The sequence below is a fragment of the Hyperoodon ampullatus genome (assembly GCF_949752795.1).
Source record: "Hyperoodon ampullatus genome assembly, chromosome: 10".
NCBI lineage: Eukaryota > Metazoa > Chordata > Mammalia > Artiodactyla > Ziphiidae > Hyperoodon > Hyperoodon ampullatus.
In genome coordinates this window covers 68,040,681-68,062,102 of record NC_136923.1, presented here as the reverse complement: position 1 = coordinate 68,062,102, position 21,422 = coordinate 68,040,681, and the positions used below count along the sequence as shown (strand labels likewise).

The 21,422-nt window shown below is 41.6% G+C and overlaps 1 protein-coding gene across 2 annotated transcripts in view; it reads right to left on the bottom strand.

Moving 5' to 3' along the window:
- The window catches only part of MAPK14 (mitogen-activated protein kinase 14), a gene marked incomplete at both ends in the record, with an annotated part of 68,932 nt that overhangs the window by 30,751 nt on the left and 16,759 nt on the right, over positions 1-21,422 (bottom strand). For both annotated transcript variants that reach the window (XM_079712497.1, XM_079712498.1), the window contains 2 exons: positions 11,884-11,942; positions 16,735-16,864. In XM_079712497.1, the coding sequence (XP_079568623.1) occupies positions 11,884-11,942; positions 16,735-16,864 (189 nt within the window). The remainder of the gene's footprint in view (positions 1-11,883; positions 11,943-16,734; positions 16,865-21,422) is intronic.

Sequence of the window (21,422 nt, the reverse complement as noted above, 5' to 3'; positions counted from 1 at the left end):
TTATATAAGTACATAAGGTTAATCAGTCTATATAGTGATAACTATCAAACATTGCTGCTAGGCTCCAATCAAATCGGCTGAACCACATTATTCATGGCAGATGTGTCTGGCAGGAACTAACCTAATCACTATATGTTGTTTCCATGAAGCCCAAAAGACCAATCCATGAAAACCAATTGTCAAATTCCAACTCATCACATATAGAAAGGTTTTCGAAATAAATTTTGCAACAGTGGACAAAAGCAAGTGTTGTGCAAAGTTCCTGAATGCTTATGGAGACATACCAATTTCTAAAAGTAGTGAACAAGGAAGTGGGAGGAAAATGTCGATGGGCATATTTAATTTAATTAATTAATTTATTTATTTTTTGTGGTACGCGGGCCTCTCACTGTTGTGGCCTCTCCCGTTGTGGAGCACAGGCTCCGGATACGCAGGCTCAGCGGCCGTGGCTCACGGGCCCAGCGCTCCGCGGCATGTGGGATCCTCCTGGACCGGGGCCCGAACCCGTGTCCCCTGCATCGGCAGGCGGACTCTCAACCACTGCGCCACCAGGGAAGCCCTCGATGGGCACATTTTAAATAAGCCAGTCCCAAAAGGAGCATTAATAGATGCCACATAGGGGCTTCCCTGTGGTGCAGTTGTTAAGAATCTGCCTGCCAATGCAGGGTACACGGGTTTGAGCCCTCATCCGGGAAGATCCCACATGCCGTGGAGCAACTAAGCCCGCATGCCACAACTACTGAGGCTGAGCTCTAGAGCCCGTGAGCCACAACCACCGAAGCCCATGCGCCTAAAGCCTGTGCTCTGCAACAAGAGAAGCCACTGAAATGAGAAGCCTGCACACTGCAACGAAGAGTGGCCCCCGCTCACTGCAACTAGAGAAATCTGCACAGCAACGAGGACCCAATGCAGCCAAAAATAAATAAATTAAATAAATTTAAAAAAAACAGATGCCACATAATTCCTACAGTATTAGTCTCTACAAAGCAATTATATTTAATTGCTTAATTAATTACATTTTAGTAAAGACATGCCTATTACTGTCAGTGTTCAGAACACCTCAAATAATTAAATCTGACCAACAGTTGGAAAGCTACCTAGTTCCCCCATCTTTAAAAAGGAATTAAATAAGTAGGACTTTATTAGGTAGAGGGCTGAAAATATGATTTCACAGCCTGATGATACAAATCTTGTCTTCCACTTTTCTTGTGAGGATGGTTTCCTTTAAACTTAAAACTATAAAGAGCATAAACCATCATTTCTCAAAGTAAAATGTACTGTACCAGCAAAAAGGCAGAAGTCTACAATAAGTGGTTTTCAGTACTCAAGACAGCACCCCATTCAGAGCTTCATTTATTAAGCGCTTCTTGGATAACACCCAATTGTCAAGACTCCTACTCTACTGCCTTTTCCTTTTTTGAAGCATAATACAATCAGAAAGAACCTATGTAGAAAAAAATCTCTTCTATATCTATAGTTTGGCATCTCTACTACCGTCAGCCCTATTTGATAAAAATAATTGTCAAAGAGGGCAAAAAACATTTCCATATTAAAACAAAGTATTTAAAATAATCATAGGGATTGACAATTCGTAACCACACGCTTCTGAAATACACCCAGTGATCCTTGGGACTCACTACAGCCTATTCTGAAAACAGCAGAGTGGGGCTTCCCTGGTGGCGCAGTGGTTGAGAGTCTGCCTGCCGATGCAGGGGACACGGGTTCGTGCCCCGGTCCGGGAAGACCCCACATGCCACGGAGCAGCTGGGCCCGTGAGCCATGGCCGCTGAGCCTGCGTGTCTGGAGCCTGTGCTCCGCAACGGGAGAGGCCACAACAGTAAGAGGCCTGCGTACCGCAAAAAACAAAAAAAAAACACACAGCAGTGATTCTGTAAGAATGAAAAATAGACCATGTCACTCCTCTCAAAAGGCTTCCCATTTCACTTAAAGACAAAAATCCCTTCAGCAGCAGATAAAGCTGTACATAATCCAGTATCCTGTCCCCAATTATCTCTCTCATTTCTTCATCTACTTCTCTCCCCTGCTCTCACTTAGCTCCACACTGGCCTCCTTACTGCAGCCACACAGGTCCCCTTGATGCAATTCCAATACAGCATGCAGTCTTCTGCCTCAGGACTTTTGCACTGGCTGTTCCTTCTGCCTGGAATGCTCTTCCTCCAGATATCCACAAGTCTAATTCTTCTACTTCTTCAAATTTCTGCTCAAAATTCACCTTTTCAATGAGGCCTATCCTTACCACCCCATTTAAAATTGCATCTCTCCCCCAACCCTCACACTTCCCTGCTCTATCTTTTCTTCTTGTCCATAGCATTACTGCTTGCTAACATGCTAATTTCCTCTTTTATATGCTCATTGTTTATTGCTATCTATCTGTACAATGCTCAAGGAAGACAGGCTTCTTTTTTGTCCTCTGTAGTATCTAAAGTACCTAAAAACATTGTGTAGCAGATATCAGGCACTCAATTACCACTGAATTTAATTGAATGACCCAGGACAACTCATATAGTATTACTAGTAAGACCAGGCAAGGGCATATCTTATTGGAATACTCATGCCAAAGATCTTATCTGGTAAGCGGACCAGACTGTTCCAATGTAAGGGGTAAAAGCACCATTCAGCAGCCAGGTAGGCAGCTTAGCCAGCTTATTTCACAACAAACTATTCTCCTCATTTGAAGTAAAGATTACTGAAAGGTGCCCTCTACATTACCTGCATCAAATAAGCCAGATTCAATATTCCACCATATGGTCTATATTCCAAGATAAAAACAAAAAAGTTAGTCAAAAGAGAATGCACTGGGCATGCTATCAGACAACTAGATTGCCAACCAGTCATAAACAAGAAAGCACAAGGTTATTCTTTCATTCAGTCACTCCATCAACAAATATTTACTGTTGAGCACTGGGAGTACAACAGTGGGAAAGAAAGATACAGAATTTAGATGAGAGGAAGGCATATACTCATAATAGAGCATAATTAGAGTTATAAAAGTGTACATCAAGGTGCTGGAGAACACACAGGGGAGGACACCAATCCAGACTTAGGAAGCAGTTAATTACAGGAAAATTTCTTGAGAGAATCAAACTCAAAACTGTACCTTGAAGCTTCTTTACCTTTTTACAACAGCTAATCTGAGAAAAAGGGGGCATCTTACTGATACGTCAGACAAAAACTGAATGGTATTTTCTTAAAGGATGTGTAATTTGTTTAGATTTCAAATGTGAGTCAGTGACGACACCTACATGCTTTACCAGCTCTCTATCCTCATTTTAGCAGACCTCTCTGATACGGAAATAAATTGCAAATATAACTGTTAATACAGTTAACTCATTCATCTTTCTCCCAGACTGCTTCTCTTTCTGTATTACCTATCTTGAGCACTCAACCTATTTTCAAGGAAGAAGAATATTTCTGTAAGTCCAAACAGCTGGCTTGGGAATTTCTTTCAGTGATAGAGGAAAGCACTATTTACAAGCAGATAGTGCCTCTTAGCTAAATTAGGAAAACGACTCTCCTCTGCCACCAAAAAAAAAAAAAAAATCAGAATTTACCAAAACACAATTTTTATCCAAGTACAAAAGAAAAATCAACGGTTATCTACTCCTTTAACGGTCTCCATTCCACACAAATCTCCTTTTGTGTATACTTTATACATTTCCTTCATTTCTTTGACTATCTGGAATATATTTCGACCTCTACACCCAATCCTTATTTATCTGTTTCTTCAGATAGAGTTATTACCTTCTTTAGAGGCTTTCCTCCACTAAGCTTCTCTCATATTCTGAGATCACTTAATACCCTGTATGTTGCTTTGATGCTGCAAATTTGACTTGGTCCTTTAAGTTGTTTTAGGTAAGCATTTATTTAGGTAAGCATTTATGAGTTATCTCATTAGTGAGACCACATGCAACTGAAGGCCTTTAGTTTTGACATCTTACATACAACCTATCACAGCATTTACCCAATGAGAAGGGTTAGCAAACTTTCAAATAATAGAACTCTGGATCGAGAAAAATGTGACTAGAAATAGACTTACAGCCAAAAAGACCTAAGATGTGTACAGTTTTTTGTTTTTGTTTTTTTTTTTTTGCGGTACGCAGGCCTCTCACTATTGTGGCCTCTCCCATTGCGGAGCACAGGCTCCGGACGCGCAGGCTCAGCGGCCATGGCTCACGGGCCTAGCCGCTCCGCGGCATGTAGGATCTTCCCAGACCGGGGCACGAACCCGTGTCCCCTGCATCGGCAGGCGGACTCTCAACCACTGCGCCACCAGGGAAGCCCGATGTGTACAATTTTATATGTGCTATTATACAATTCAGTTCATCACTCTCAACTTCTGAGAATTTCTAACTACTAAAGACTCAACAAGGGGACTTCCCTGGTGGCGCAGTGGTTAAGATTCTGCCTGCCAAAGCAGGGGACATGGGTTCGATCCCTGGTCCGGGAAGATCCCACATGCCGTGGAGCAACTAAGCCCATGTGCCGCAACTACTGAGCCCTGTGCCACAACTATTGAAGCCCGCGAGCCTAGAGCCCATGCTCTGCAACAAGAGAAGCCACCACAATGAGAAGCCCACACACTGCAATGAAGAGCAGCTCCCGCTCTCTGCAACTAGAGAAAGCCCACATGCAGCAACGAAGACCCAACACAGCCAAATAAAGAAGACTCAACAAGGAAGAAAATAAACTCCCTGCTCTAATAGAGCTTACAAGCTACAGGGAGAAGACAGACAACAATAAATACATGATGATAAAATTTGCTAAGAAGAAAGTAGAGTAAGGAGTAGACCCTGACAGTGGGGGTAGTATTTCAGCTATGGTGGAGAGGGAAAAAAAAGCTTCTGATGAAATGACCTTTCGGTAGGGTCTTGAAGGAAATGAAGGAACCAGTCATGTGGATATGTGGGGAGAGTGTTCCAGGCCAACATTAGAAACCAGTACAAAGGTTCTACTGGGAATGTGGATGTCTGTATTCAAGGAAGAATAAAGAGGCCAGAGTGGCTGGAGTGGAGAGAGTGAGTGGGAAAAGTATTAGATGAGGTCAGAGAGTGAACAGTAATAAAAATCATGTAGGATCTTCCAGAACCTATCACATTGTATTTTGTTTGGTCATTTAAATTGTTCTTCTCTCCAATTAAAGAGTCTCAAGCTATCATCAGGGACCATGTTTATCTAATTTATTATATTCTCCAGAGACTAGTACTATGCTTAACATAGGATGGGTATTTAAATATTTATGAATTAAATCAGGTTAAAATATAAATCTAGAAACTTCCTTTACCTATTTGGTACATTCAGCAGCTTTTACACTGAAAAAAAAAAGGCTACAGTTAGTGGTTGAACAGTTATTTTTAGTTAGTGGAAGGCTAAATAAGCTAGGTGATTATCTGCCCATTGGCTTTCACTAAAACAATGGCTGCTGACTGACCCTGTTGTAGGTCTTCTTCTAAATCACGGTAGAATCTAAAACCCCACTTCCATATCCCTCTTCAAGAACCAAGCAGAGATAAGGAACTTAAGTATAAGAAACCTGGAATGGGAAGTTATAAAATAAGGGGGAAAATGGCAATTCAGTTTTCCTGAAATTTGAGGAAGTTGTTTGCACTGAGTCTAAAAACTCTTCATTGCCTACTAAGCTTGATCAGAGAAACACTATAGTTAAGAAAAGGCAATGTTGTAGTAGCATGAAGTTGCAGCTTACTCTAGGGCTAGGTTCTAATACTGGCTATTTCAAGATTTTGGATTCCTATTGGTAACTAAATATTTGCAGCATGCATATGGCACATATATGCCACCTCCTGCCAAATATTACCATCAAGAAGCAAGCAGACAGCCTACCTGGCTCTTTGGTGGGGCTGGTGGCGGACTCTGGGAGGGCTCACGCCAAGGAGTGCTTCCCATGACTTTTGCTGCTGGTGACCTTGTCCCCCCGGTGAGCCGCGGCCACCCCACACCTCTGCAGGACACCCTCCAACACTAGCAGGAGTATGGATTACATCAAAGCAGTCAGCAATGGAGCTGCCTAGTGGGTACCTGCTTCACTAAGCTCTACATCTTGGTGTGTGTGTGAGGACCTGACTGTATCGTTAAGGATCCACTTTCCCGGGACTTCCCTGGTGGCACAGTGGTTAAGAATCTGCCTGATGGTGCAGGGGACATGGGTTTGATCCCTGGTCCAGCAGGATCCCACATGCCACATGCAGAGCAACTGGGGCCATGCACCACAACTACTGAGCCTGCGTTCTAGAGCCCACGAGCCACAACTACTGAGCCTTCATGCCACAACTACTGAAGCCCACACGCCTAGAGCTCAAGCTCTGAAACAAGAGAAGCCACCACAATGAGAAGTGCGCGCACTGCAATGAAGAGTAGCCCCCACTCGCCACAACTAGAGAAAGCCCTCGCGCAGCAATGAAGACCCAACACAGACAAAAATTTAAAAAAATAAAAAAAAGAAGCAAACAGAAATGTCCAAATGATATGCAATCATTAAAAAGATCTAGATATATCTTATAAAATTTTTCCAGCTGTACAACCACATCATATCTCAGTCAAGAAAACTTGGTACTGTATTCTCATCTTTTAACTCCACATTTTCCAAACACCAGCTCTGTTAGATTCAGTAACTGCACATTGTTTCTAATGATCAAAACTCACTACCTATCTATTATTCCTTTCTCAAAAGTATAGTCTTACTAATGAATTATGTAGGATGCCTATTAACTAAGAAATTTAAAATTCAGTAAAAACTTGAATTGTATGATAAATGGAAAGTGCTAACTGAAACATAAAGGCACAAATACACATAACACATGATTAAAAGCCAACTATAACTATGACAAGTAATTAGAGATTTTGTTAATTAGTACAGAAAATTTATGTTCAAATTACTGTTTGGGGCTTCCCTGGTGGTGCAGTGGTTAAGAACACGGGTTCGAGCCCTGGTCTGGGAAGATCCCACATGCCGCGGAGCAACTAAGCCTGTGCGCCACAACTGCTGAGCCTGCACTCTAGAGCCTGAGGGCCACCACTACTGAGCCCATGTGCCACAACTACTGAAGCTCACGCACCTAGAGCCCGTGCTCCGCAACAAGAGAAGCCACCACAATGAGAAGCCTGCGCACTGCAATGAAGAGTAGCCCCCGCTCGCCACGACTAGAGAAAGCCCACGCACAGCAACAAAGACCCAACGCAAACAAAAATTTAAAAAAAATAAATTAAAAGAAACAAGCAAACAACCCCCCCCCCAAAAAAGAATAAATATTTTAAACAGAAACAAAAAACAAAATTACCGTTTGCTCTAAACCTGGCAGCCTGTAGAACCACTCTAGTCTTCAGCTTGTTTGATTTGGCCAGAACAGTGGGTCTTTGTCTGTTTATTTTGTTTTAATGTAAATTTGAATGCTTTTAGGAAGTACAGGTATTCTGTTGTATAGCACTGAGCCTAGTTTATGTTATTTGTCTGGCCCTAAAGGCATTGAAATTTGCACACCCTGTAATTGTAGGTGAAGATGTTTGATCTCTTATGCAAATTCTGAAATGACTTTGGAAAACACTGAAATAACCATAGTCCTGGACAAGCACTAATTTTTTCTCAGTGATACATACATCATAAAAAAGTAAACAATGAGGGCTTCCCTGGTGCAGTGGTTGAGAGTCCGCCTGCCGATGCAGGGGACACGGGTTCGTGCCCTGGTCTGGGAAGATCCCACATGCCGCAGAGTGGCTAGGCCCGTGAGCCATGGTCGCTGAGCCTGTGTGTCCAGAGCCTGTGCTCCGCAATGGGAGAGGCCACAACAGTGAGAGGCCCGCGTACCGCAAAAAATATAAAAACAACAAAAAAACAAAAAAAGTAAACAATGAAACATTTTTCCAAAAGGTATCCTTAGGTTCATCATTCTATTTTCAGAGATTCTCTGGGACTGAAAACACTTCAGAAGTGAACCACCCCAATTTTCATCATTTTACACGGAAGTTAACTGGGACCCAGAGAGGAAAAGTGACTTCTTGGTCCAAGGTCTTACAGTCAACTGATAACTTGGTTACAAAAATGTTGTTTTTGTTTTTTTTAATTTACTTATTTTATTTATTTATTATTTTTTGGCTGCGTTGGGTCTTCGCTGCTGCACGCGGGCTTTCTCTAGCTGCGGCGAGCTGGGGCTACTCTTCATTGTGGTACATGGGCTTCTCATTGCAGTGGCATCTCTTGTTGCAGAGCACAGGCTCTAGGCACACAGGCTTCAGTAGTTGTGGCTCGTGGGCTCTAGAGCACAGGCTCAGTAGTTGTGGCACATGGGCTTCGTTGCTCTGTGACATGTGGGATATTCCTGGACCAGGGCTCAAACCTGTGTCCCCTGCATTGACAGGCAGATTCTTAACCACTGTGCCACCAGGGAAGCCCCTACAAAAGTGTTTTGAGGGCTTCCCTGGTGGCGCAGTGGTTGAGAGTCCGCCTGCCGATGCAGGGGACACGGGTTCGTGCCCTGGTCTGGGAAGATCCCACATGCCGTGGAGCGGCTGGGCCCGTGAGCCATGGCCGCTGGGCCTGCACGTCCGGAGCCTGTGCTCTGCAACGGGAGAGGCCACAACAGTGAGAGGCCCGCATACCGCAAAAAAAAAAAAAAAAAAAAAAAAGTGTTTTGAATTTATTTCCCCTAACAAGATTTTTATTTCATCAAAGGAAAGACTAGTGTTTCTGATTATCCTGAGCCTTGTTCTAACACTCTGCTCAGCAAGTATTCAACAAGTAGTACTGAGATTTGCTCCCAAATGGTGAACTAAGTTCTTATTTATAAACAACCATAACCCAAATTACACAATGTTGTACGCCAGTTATATCTCAGTAAAGCTGGAAATAAATAAGCAAACAGAACCCAGCTACAGTTACAAAGAAAGAATAGATTCCTGCTCAGTAGCCATGGTATTTGTTGAATGAATGAATGAAGAAATAAATGCAATTTCAGTTCAGTGGGTATGCTTGTAGTCATTGAGCCTTCAAATGGATAAAGGAGCCAATAGGCACCACAATGGATAAAACTTAACCTCCCAAAGACACTAGCCTTAAATAAGGTCTTTGACATAGGAAAAACAGGCTCATAATCCAGTTCCATATGCCTGATTAAGGCAAAATACAGCATTAGCCTAGGTCAGCAAATTATCAATTCCTTTCTTAAAAAAAAAAAAAAAATCAATCCTCGTCACACCTAAAATTTTGGGCTATAGCTCAATCTTGATTCAAATGTTTTCTAAAGTAATTCACAAACATATTACTTCAGCATTTTTTCCCACATTTAGACAGAATATCAAAACCCATCATTCTTAGGGCAGTGAAAATACACTGTATGATATTATAATGATATGTCATTATATATTTGTCTAAATCCATAAACTTTTCAATACTAAGAGTGAATCCTATGGTAAACTATGGACTTTGGGTAATTATGATGTGTCAATATAGGTCCATTCTTGGTGAAAAATATACCATTCTGGTGAGTGATGTTGATAATGAGGGAAGCTATGCATGTACAGGGGCAGGAGGGTAAGCAGGAAACCTCTGTACCTACCCCTCAATTTTGTTGTAAACCTAAAGCTGCTCTTAAAAAAAAAAATCCTCAAAAAAGTAAAAATTGGGCTTCCCTGGTGGCGCAGTGGTTGGGAGTCCGCCTGCTGATGAGGGGGACACGGGTTCATGCCCCGGTCCAGGAGGATCCCGTATGCAGCGGAGCGGCTGGGCCCGTGAGCCATGGCCGCTGTGGGCCTGCGCGTCCGGAGCCTGTGCTCCGCAATGGGAGAGGCCACGGCAGTGAGAGGCCCGCGTACCGCAAAAAAAAAAACAAACAAAAAAAGTAAAAATTAATGAATTAATGTTAAAGAAAAAACATCATGGCAATATTCTCTTTTCCAAGCATAGCCTACAGCAGGGCTCAACAACTTGCAACACACATGCTTCTGCCTGGGGCATCCAGTAAGGAGGCTTTAGAAGCCTCCACATTCTAGAGACACGCAGGGCTCAGGAAGCACAGCTGTTCTTAGTTACTGCCTTTTTATTCCCCTTTGCTTGAAGGAAGTTCAAAGTTTTTTCTTAAACTTTCATTAGCAGGATCAAGGTTAACGTGGGTGGGAGTTCTTGCACTTAGACTAGATTCTCCTTCTTTCATCTTCGACTCACAGTCATATCATGTTCCAACTAAGTTCAAGTGGTGGGAGATTTTTTTGCTACCTTCCTCCTTCTCTTTCCATTTAATATTCTACATTTCTTTTTCATTTTTTCCCCCCTTTCATTAGACAGAACACACAAGCTCAAACATCTCCTCCACTCCCTCCCACTTGTTCTTTGGGAAATGAGCAAATGGTGCTTGCACTTGGCCTAGGATAAGGGTAGGAGAAACTGAGCCCAGGATAAGGGTGGGGTTAAGTTCAGCACTGGGGACAGTGGAGAGTAGAGGTTAAGGAAGAGCAGCCAAGATCTGCAATTTTATTTGGACTTTCACAATAGTCATCCTTTCCACCTAGGAATGTCAAAATTTTACCAGGACAAAATGTATAACCCTAAATTTAAGGTGTTCCTTCCCTCTTATGGTATAGTACACCTGTGAACTGGGGACAGGTGGTATGTTAATTCAGATATTGGGAAAGCTACAGTAGAGCACTCACACGCGCACAACACCTGCACAACATCCACAACACTTGCTGGAATCTATCTTGTACTCATACAGGTGCAACCTGGGCATGTGAGGGCATTACTGCCACATGGGGCAACACTTGCCAATGGAGTCAGAAGCCAGTGGGTAAATGCTCCCCATATGAGGTGCATTCTATACAACTTCTAGAAAACTGAAGACCCTGGCAGTTTTCAGCCCAGTTGCACACAATGGTGACAGACTTAATAACATATCCTCGTAGCAACTTTCTCTTCCTCTCTGTTTCGTTTTCCCTAGCCCTCAACTACTGGTTCCTGAGAATCTCAGGCCCTCTTTCTAGGGGGGGGTTCCCCAGGCTAAAACAATAGAGATGGTCACAAAACTGGAAGAATCAGCTTTCTAAACACATGAGGCTCACCATTTGTCCCAGTACAGAAATCCAATACTTTAAAGATCAGCATGAATTTCCCACACACAAGCAGGATAAAAGAAATGGAAGAATCTATATGGAACCAGGACTCCACTACATTTCTTTTTTTTTTTTTTAATAAATTTATTTATTTATTTATTTTTGGCTGCGTTGGGTCTTCGTTGCTGCATGGGCTTTCTCTAGTTGTGGTGAGCGGGGGCTACTCTTTATTGCGGTGCATGGGCTTCTCATTGCAGCAGCTTCTCTTGTTGCGCAGCATGGGCTCTAGGCAGGCAGGCTTCAGTAGTTGTGGCACGCGGGCTCAGTAGTTGTGGCTCACGGGCTCTAGAGCGCAGGCTCAGTAGTTGTGGCACACGGGCTTAGTTGTGCTGTGGCATGTGGGATCTTCCCAGACCAGGGCTCGAACCCATATCCCCTGCATTGGCAGGCAGATTCTTAACCACTGCGCCACCAGGGAAGCCCACCGCTACATTTCTTGATACAAACATGTCCCTTTGAAAGCTGGGACAGACAATTTGAGAATAAAAATCATGGTCAAAACTCCCTATACTCTTCTCTATGGAACTGTTGCCAGGACCCACCAAATAGGGCACAATGTGCCTGAGATGATGAAAATACGAATTTACACCCCCCAAAATATACATCTTCTGTATCCATTCCCCATTCCACAGAAGAGTTGGATGACAGGAATAAAGAATCTAAGTCTGATAGTGCTAAGTGGTTCAGGAGCAGAAATGGGCTGCTAATCTTTAACCTCTAGCAGAGGAAGGCAAACACAAAAGATTTACTCACACATCATTGAATTCCTCCAGAGACCTTGCAGGTGTGAAAACATCCAACAGACCAATCACCTATAAGAAAACATAAAAACCAAACAGTAAATAAACACTTGAACTTATCCAACAGGTCTTAGTTATTTTAATAGGAACTAATTCCAAATCCTGCTCTCAGTTCAATAACATTACATTATCATATACTTAATAACTCCAACTTATTTTTTACTCAAATTATGCTTTTGTTTTTTACTTATTAAATGTCACTTTTCATAATAACCCATTTTACTACTAAAATCTTCATGTCTTCAGAATTTGGTCACATATAGCCATTAGCTTATCAGGAAGCAAAAAGATTTAGGACTCTTGACTTACACATGCACTGATAGTCTAATGAACAACAAACAGAAAAAAGTCATACTTCTACAGCTGTTGTTATAGTATCATTTTTCTTTTTAAAATATATTATTATTCAATAAAAATTACTATATAGTCTTCAAAACTGACATTTTTAAAGCCCCAATATATCTTCTCAGAATATTCTTGGTATTATTCTTATAATATTCTTAATATTAAGATTATTAATCACTATCAGGTATTTAGATCAGACTATAAAAATGAAAAAAAAAGCTATCTTTATACAAGGATAAAGCAAAGAGCTACTTAATACTCAGTAATCCATGGTCTTTGAGCAGTTTTTCTGGTCATGAATTTACACTGATTAATTTAACATCCCCTCCCTTCCCCGGTTCCTCCTAAAACCCAGACCACTCATTTCCACAAAGCTAGGCACTAAGAAGGCAAACAAGACATATAATTCATGTGTAATATGCTCAGCAAGATTTAAGGGTATCTGGAAATGAAACAAACAAAAGCTAAATGGGCTTCATGAAAACTGACCCATGACTGTGGACTCAGTAAAATATACCAACACTCAAAATATTATCATGGGGGCTTCCCTGGTGGCGCAGAGGTTGAGAGTCCGCCTGCTGATGCAGGGGACATGGGTTTGTGCCCAAGTCCGGGAAGATCCCACATGCCGCGGAGCAGCTGGGCCCGTGAGTCATGGCCGCTGAGCCTGTGCGTCCGGAGCCTGTGCTCCGCAACGGGAGAGGCCACAACAATGAGAGGCCCACGTACCGCAAAAAAAAAAAAAAAAAAAAAATATATATATATATATATATATATATATAATCATGAAAAAGAGCACTTTTAATTAGAATGTTACACCACTCATCCAAATATCAACTTTTGGGCTTCCTTGGTGGCACAGTGGTTAAGAATCCACCTGCCAACACAGGGGACATGAGTTCGAGCCCTGGTCCGCGAAGATCCCACATGCCGCAGAGCAACTAAGCCTGTGCACCACAACTACTGAGCCTGTGCTCTAGAGCCCGCGAGCCACAACTACTGAGCCCGTGTGCCACAACTACTGAAGCCCACACGCCTAGAGCCCGTGCTCCACAACAAAGAGTAGCCCCCACTCGCCGCAACTAGAGAAAGCCCGCATGCACCAACAAACACCCAACTCAGCCATAAATAAATAAATAAATTTATAAAACAAAAAAACCCCACAAAAAACCCAAAACCCCTACACAAATATCAACTTTTAAAAGTAATTTCAGGGGCTTCCCGGGGCTTCCCTGGTGGCGCAGTGGTTGGGAGTCCGCCTGCCAATGCAGGGGACACAGGTTCGTGCCCTGGTCCGGGAAGATCCCACGTGCCATGGAGCGGCTGGGCCCGTGAGCCATGGCAGCTGAGCCTGTGCGTCCGGAGCCTGTGCTCCGCAACGGGACAGGCCACGACAGTGAAAGGCCCGCGTACCGCAAAAAAAAAAAAAAAAAGCAATTTCAATTATACAGCCTTAACCCAAAAGGGAAACAAACTAAAAAAAGGCCTTGGAATTCAAGAAGAATAGCTTTTCAAGTCTTTGCATCTTATTCCAAAGGAAAGGTACACTTATCTATCATCTCCTTATCCAGACAACTGTACACAAGAAAACGAAAATTACCTCTAATTGTACTACTGGTTATAACTATCATTAACATTTTAAGATACTTTCTTTGATTTTTCTGATGTACATAAATTAAATCAGGGTTATACTATGCATACAGTTTTATATCCTGCCTTGTCACTTAACAAATAATGACTATTCTCATGTCCTCAAATGTTTTTCAATAATATGTTCTATCACTTGTATATACCATAATAAAACCAATTTCCTATCTTTGGACATTTAAGGAACACTGCAAGTATATGTGCATATGCGTGCATGCATGCATATATACATCTTGTATTTTCTTCCAGAGAATAAATTTCAAGAAACAGAATTACAAGATCAAAGGACATCAATATGCTTAAGGATCTTAATACTGTCAAATTGTCCTCCATAAAGATGAGGCTAACTTACATCCCACCAATAGTGTATCTATGACCTTATAATAGCTCTGAATAGTGCTTTAAATTAAGTCAAATCATTTTCTTTTTCCTTTCCCATCTAAATCATAATTGTTCTCCTTGAGTTTGATACAGTCCTGGCTTAAGACCTCTGGTCTTTTTAAAAATTAATTAATTAATTAATTTTTGGCTGCATTGGGTCCTCATTGCTGCGCGGACTTTCTTTAGTTGCAGTGAGCGGGGGCTACTCTTTGTTGCGGTGCGTGGGCTTCTCATTGCAGTGGCTTCTCTTGTTGTGGAGCATGGGCTCTAGGCACATGGGCTTCAGTAGTTGTGGCACATGGGCTCAGTAGTTGTGGCTCATGGGCTCTTGGGTGCAGGCTCAGTAGTTGTGGCACACGGGCTTAGCTGCTCCATGGCATGCGGGATTTTCCTGGACCAGGGCTTGAACCGGTGTCCCCTGCATTGGCAGGCAGATTCTTAACCACTGCGACACCAGGGAAATCCCAACCTCTGGTCTTTTGATTACTACCCCCTACACCCTCTTGTACTTCTGATAGCTGAGATCTAGAAGCCAATTTTATTCACCTGCTCCAATATTTTCTAATCACTGATTCTTGTTGAGATGCCCCATCTTCTCAACAAGAAAACTTTAAAACAATTTACATTGTTTTACATTATTATTTGAATTGTGGCTGTGAAAATATCCTCAGATCAAAATAAAATTAAACTACTAGAGATCCAATTTACACAGGATTATTCATGCAAGGGTTATCTCAAACACACTAAAGTGAAACGAGTCCAAGCATTTTAAATAAAAACTCCCATTTCAATCTGAAAACACAATAGGTATCTTAGAATCAAACAGCTATAAATCTGAACCCCCAATCAATCTGTGACTTCTTAGACCCATGAGCTTCTTTCTTTTACATTCCAATAACCCCAAAACATGGGATGTTGCTGGGCACACAGCAGTTCAATTAATATTTGTTACATAAATAAAAGTATCTTCTCTGAGCCTCATTTTCCTCAGATGAGAGACACGTGTATATCATTGCTTATTTTCATAGTATTTTGGGGAAGATTATGTAGACTGACCTGCTGTGGATTACCAAAATAAATCGTGACCAGAAACTTCAGAGTTTTATAATGAATTGTAAAATACAAATCACAGAAACAAACTATTTGAAGCAGCTACTTCCAGTAACAAAACATGACATATATTGGGCCTCCTTGGTGGCGCAGTGGTTGAGAGTCTGCCTGCCGATGCAGGGGATACGGGTTCGTGCCCCGGTCTGGGAGGATCCCATATGCCGCGGAGCGGCTGGGCCCGTGAGCCATGGCCGCTGAGCCTGCGCGTCCGGAGCCTGTGCTCCGCAGCGGGAGAGGCCACGACAGTGAGAGGCCCGCGTACCACAAAAAATAAATAAATAAATAAATAAATAAATTCCAAATTTAAGTCACAATGTTCTCAGTTTAGAAAAAATTTGTACTTCGTGAAACAAATGTATTTTAATACATTCTTTTCTTACTATGAAGAAAAAAAAGTTCAATTACTGAAACAGAAAAATATCTGAATAGCCAAGTAATAAATTGAAATATTGAATTTTTTTTCTACACAGTAACTACCAATAGGGTCAAATAGTTCTAAAATCTCTATGGCCATTGTTTCTATAATGCTACAAATTTTACAGTTCCTTTCATACAGCAATCACATAAACCCTTTCTAACTTGATTTTGAAATTCAGGAAAATAAGTGTCCTCAGTCAATTGTTTTTTCACTTTCAGTTAATATTCCAACTGCATCCATTTATTTATGCTATTAGGATTTTTAAGCACTCCTTTGCAGGACAGCATTGTTCTCAAATGTCCAAACTTATAGACAAGAAAACATTATATTTAACTTAAACAAAGTCTTTGTCACATTTATTAAAATCCCTGAATCTAGAAAAGCTGTCTTCTAAAAATTAAAAGGAAAAAATTATAATATTAAATTATCCAGAAAATAATACCCATCTTTGATAGGACATTCAGTGAACCTAAGGCACTCTTCCTCAAACTTCTCCACTGAAGAAACCCATAACAACACAAAATACCATGGATTCCCATATTCTGATAATATAGTCTTAAGTAAACCAAGTAGAGAATATGAAACTTCTTTGTAATATTTTCTGTTAAAAATCCTTGTGAGTTGTGTTTTATCTCACAATATTCATTTTTATTAAAAAAATTTTATATGCTTTCCCTCTAAAAATCTTAAGGTAAAACTGGAACTCCAGGAAGATGCACCAATTTCATCCCAAGGCTTTGAGTATCTACCTGGCATAATGCAGTGGTCACTAATACCCCAGTACAAGAAGGACGGTCCAAAGTTTGATGTACTCTAATGCATTTCCATTCGCAGTAATTAAAACACAATTTTTTCAAGTCTATTAAAGAGCAGAATTTATCCTGCCTTGAATTATTAACTTACATTTTCATGTTTCATATGTTTAAGTAACCGCAGTTCTCTGTAGGTCCTTTTGGCATGAATAATGGACTGAAATGGTCTGGATAGCTTCTTCACTGCAACACGTAACCCAGTTTTTGTGTCAAAAGCAGCACTAAGGGAAAAAAAGAACATAAAAAGCTCATCATCAAATGTTCTCTAAATATATTAAAATCAGTATTTATAAGGCTATTTCATTTCCAAATTAAATGGGTCTCTAACAAATTTTAAAAATATAAAGATAAAAATTAAAATGACATATAATCCCACTATCCAAAGTAATCTTTTAATTATTTTTGGTGTTTCCTTCTTGTCTTTTTTTCTATGCATCTAAATCAAGGATCAGCAAACTTTTTCCGTGAAGGGCTGGATAGTAAGTATTTTAGACTTTGTGAGGCTTAGGGTCTCTGTCTCAACTACTCAACTCTGTGCTTGGAACTGGAAAGCAGCAGATAGTAAATTTTTAAATGAATGTAGCTATGTCCCCATAACACAAAATCAGCAGCCACCTGATCTAGATGAGCCAACAGACTGGTACACAAAGAGCTGGATTCTGTCTTTTTGGCCTAGGCCTCAGTGTCACCTTGCCACCAAATGCTGCCTGATCAGAGGCCTTGGAAACCACCATGTTTTCAGGACAATGAGTTGGCAAAAAAATTTCTTGAGCACCTACAAGGTATTTGTCACTTTCTAGAAGCTGAGATACAGTCAGAATAAGTCAACATATCCCTGACCTCAGGGGATGGGGGGAGAAGGGAAGAGCAGAATAATAAAATAAATTTCAAACAGTGATGAATGCTATGAATAAATAAAATAGAATAACGGGATAAAGAGCGACAGAAAGCTGGTGGAGTTATGCTACATTAGCTAGGATGTCTGAGGAAGTACATTTGAGCTGAGGGAAGTGAATGATAAGAAGGTAGCGGGGCTTCCCTGGTGGCGCAGTGGTTGAGAGTCCGCCTGCCAGTGCAGGGGACACGGGTTCGTGCCCAGTCCGGGAAGATCCCACATGCCGCGGAGTGGCTGGGCCCGTGAGCCATGGCCACTGAGCCTGCGCGTTCGGAGCCTGTGCTCCGCAACGGGAAAGGCCACAACAGTGAGAGGCCCGCGTACAGCAAAAAAAAAAAAAGTACAGCAAAAACAAACAAACAAAAACAGAAAGTAGCAACCATAAAGATATAGCGGAAAAGAGCCTCAAGCAGAAGAAAAAATATTATTAACATTTAGTGAGTCTTTATTATCATTCCCCAGTTGACAGATAAGGAAACTGAAGCACAGAGAGTATAAATAAATTGCCCATGGTCACAAAGCTAGAGAGTGACAGTGCAGGAAGTCTGGATCCAGAGCTCACACTATTAACTATTTTCCTATGCTGCCTCTCAGAAAAGCAAGTGCTGGGGACACAGGTTCGTGCCCCGGTCCGGGAAGATCCCACGTGCCGTGGAGCGGCTGGGCCTGTGAGCCATGGCCGCTGAGCCTGTGCGTCCGGAGGCTGTGCTCCGCAACGGGAGAGGCCACGACAGTGAGAGGCCCGCGTACTGCAAAAAAAAAAAAAAAAAGAAAAGAAAAAGAAAAAGAAAAGCAAGTGCAAACAAAGGAAAAATAAAACAGAGGTATAAAAAATATGGTATGCTGGAGTGACAAAAGAAACATGGCCTGTGCAGGTGGAGCACGAGGAGCAAGGGGAGCGAGGAAAAGAATGAGGTCAGAGATACAGGCAGAGGCCAGATCATACAGGACATCTACAGCAAGAAATGATGTGTATTCTAATTATTTTTGGAGACTGTTTGGGCTAATTCTATCATGTCTCATCCTGTTTATCTCCAGTCTCTAATGGGTACATCCAAGGCTTTTGGATCATCTATTCTCACCAAACTCTCTTTCCCGTATGATTCTGGTTCCAGAAGTTCCCCTCCCTTCGCTCCCAAATCCTTACCCTATGTCCTTGCTCTTCAACTCCCAATGTGTAATAAACTCCTGTAAATCTTCACTTCTGAACTTTCCTCCATCTCCTTGCTTTAACTGAAACCAGGCTGTACTTTGAAGACACTACTTCTCTTATAGCCGTGCCATTAGAGTGGATTCTCACTCTCATATCCCACGTACCTCACGGCTAGCAGGTGGCGTAGATGTCCTCCTTGCCAACTGTTTCCACTTCCAGAACATAACTTTCCCTTTGATTTACACAAGCTCCTGCTCACGAACATCTCTCCCTCTCTGTTGCTGTTATCCACTGACCTGGAATTTTCCATCTTAAAGTCCTATCTTAAAGTCCCTCGCCCCTCCCAACTTCTATCATCATTCCTGGCAACTTCAGCATCCAGGTGGAGGGCACGTCCAATTTCCTGGCCTCCTGTGTGACCCATCCTCTTCAGCTCTTCAGCTCAGAGTCTGCCTGCCTACCCGCAGGCTGAGTATTTTCCCCTCTCCTCTGCTGGGAAGCCTGTTGGGGCCTCTTGGAGCAAGGAATGCCATCGGGTTTCTAGCTGACATGCCTGCAACTGAGTGTGCAATTCAATTCAGTGGAGAAGAAAGAAGACGCCCACTTGAGCCACCTGTCCAAGTCATTCTCCGCGCTAGCTTTCCAGTAATAAAGTACGTATTTTTATCTCTATTTGACTCCTGTATCTATTAAGCAAAAGGCAAGCTAGGATTAATCAGTACCCTACAGACCCCAATAATCACAATTTATTACTGTATGTTTATTTACCACCCAGCAGAGTGGTTAAATAAGCACTGGGGCTTTGGTATTAGACTCTGGATTTTAATTCCAGTTCTGCCAGTTAGTAGCTATATAACCTTGAGGGGGTTAATTAAATTCTCTCGGCCTCATATATAAAATGAGGATAACTTTTTTTTTTTTTCTTTTTTGCGGTACGCGGGCCTCTCACTGTTGTGGCCTCTCCTGTTGCGGAGCACAGGCTCCAGACGCGCAGGTTCAGCGGCCATGGCTCACGGGCCCAGCCGCTCCGCGGCATGTGGGATCTTCCCAGACCAGGGCACGAACCCGTGTCCCCCGCACTGGCAGGTGGACTCTCAACTACTGCGCCACCAGGGAAGCCCGAGGATAACGTTTATATCTAATCTGTCCGATGTTTGTTAGGATTAAATGTGATAATTTTTGCAGTAGGTTTAGCAAAGGGCCTGGCCATGGTAAATCTCAAATATTAGACACAATAATGTCTGTGTTTTCCACTCATCATAAGCACCTTGAGGGCAGGAAGTGTCTTCTGTTTTATTCAGTATTGTATTCCATAGGTCTTAGCTTAATGCCTGGCACGTGGTCCATTCTCAGTAACTGCTTTACAAAAGTATAAAATGAAATATGAAAGAAAAACTTCAACTTTATCATTTGGCCCTCAATTCTTATAAATTCAATAGCATCCAACGAAAAACTGATATTAATGTTAAAAACTTACATGTGTGTTGAGTGTTTATTATTGTTAGGCATTGGCTTTAATCTTTATATGAATGAACATCTTTATCACAACTTTATAAGAAGACATTATTATTATTCCCATATTACAGATGAGAGAACTGAGGCACCGAGAGGTTAACTAATGTGCCCACACAGACAGAAAATGGCAGAGCTGGGATTCAAATCCAAGTGGTGTGTTTCAAGCATGAACTCTTTAACCATAACAGAAAAGCAAGTTCAACCTAGCCAGCAGTTCAGTCCATTTTATTTATTTATTTTTTTTGTTTTGTTTTGTTTTTCGGTATGTGGACCTCTCACTGTTGTGGCCTCTCCCGTTGTGGAGCACAGGCTCCGGACGTGCAGGCTCAACGGCCATGGCTCACGGGCCCAGCCGCTCCACAGCATGTGGGATCTTCCCAGACCGGGGCACGAACCCGTGTCCCCTGCATCGGCAGGCGGACTCTCAACCACTGCGCCACCAGGGAAGCCCAGTTCAGTCCATTTTAAATAGATTCTAATCGTATGGACTCTGTTTCTTTTCTAAAATGCATCCACTATAATTAATTGCATTTCATAAGGAAAAAGTTTTTCCTGTGATCTTACATTGAACTCAGGATAATATTAATGAAAAGTATTTCATAAGAAATAACTTTCACTCAATATACATTATCAAGGGGGAGTTTTTAAGCCCTAAAGTTATACTATGACTCTAAAACACTAAAGGAGTCAATGATGTAATATCTCACAAATACCAAAATATCACTTCCTAAGCATTTACTGAAAAATCTCCTGCACGAGATTCTTTGTGGATACAAAAGAAACATTAAACATAGTACCTGATATCAAAGAACTTAACCATCTAACTGGGATGATGAAACATACATGAAAGCAAATAATGCCCAATAATACAGTGCAACTATTACACTTTTTAAAAAGTTGGGTTCAAAAATATGTAAGTTGGGTTTAAAAATATAAAAATATATAAGTTGGGTTCAAAATACATAAATGTTCATTGCAGCCAGTTCACAAGAACAAAACTAGAAACTACCTTAATATCCAATACAGCAGAGTTTAAACTATGGTACATTCTCATGTACCATATACTGTAGCCATTAACAAGACTCTCCACATACTAATATGTACTTGTTATACTGCTGATGGGAAAGAGAACAAGTTTCAGAAGTAAAGAATTATCCCCATCTGTGGGGGAAAAAAATGTACACTCATTCAGATATATACACATAAGCAGAGAATA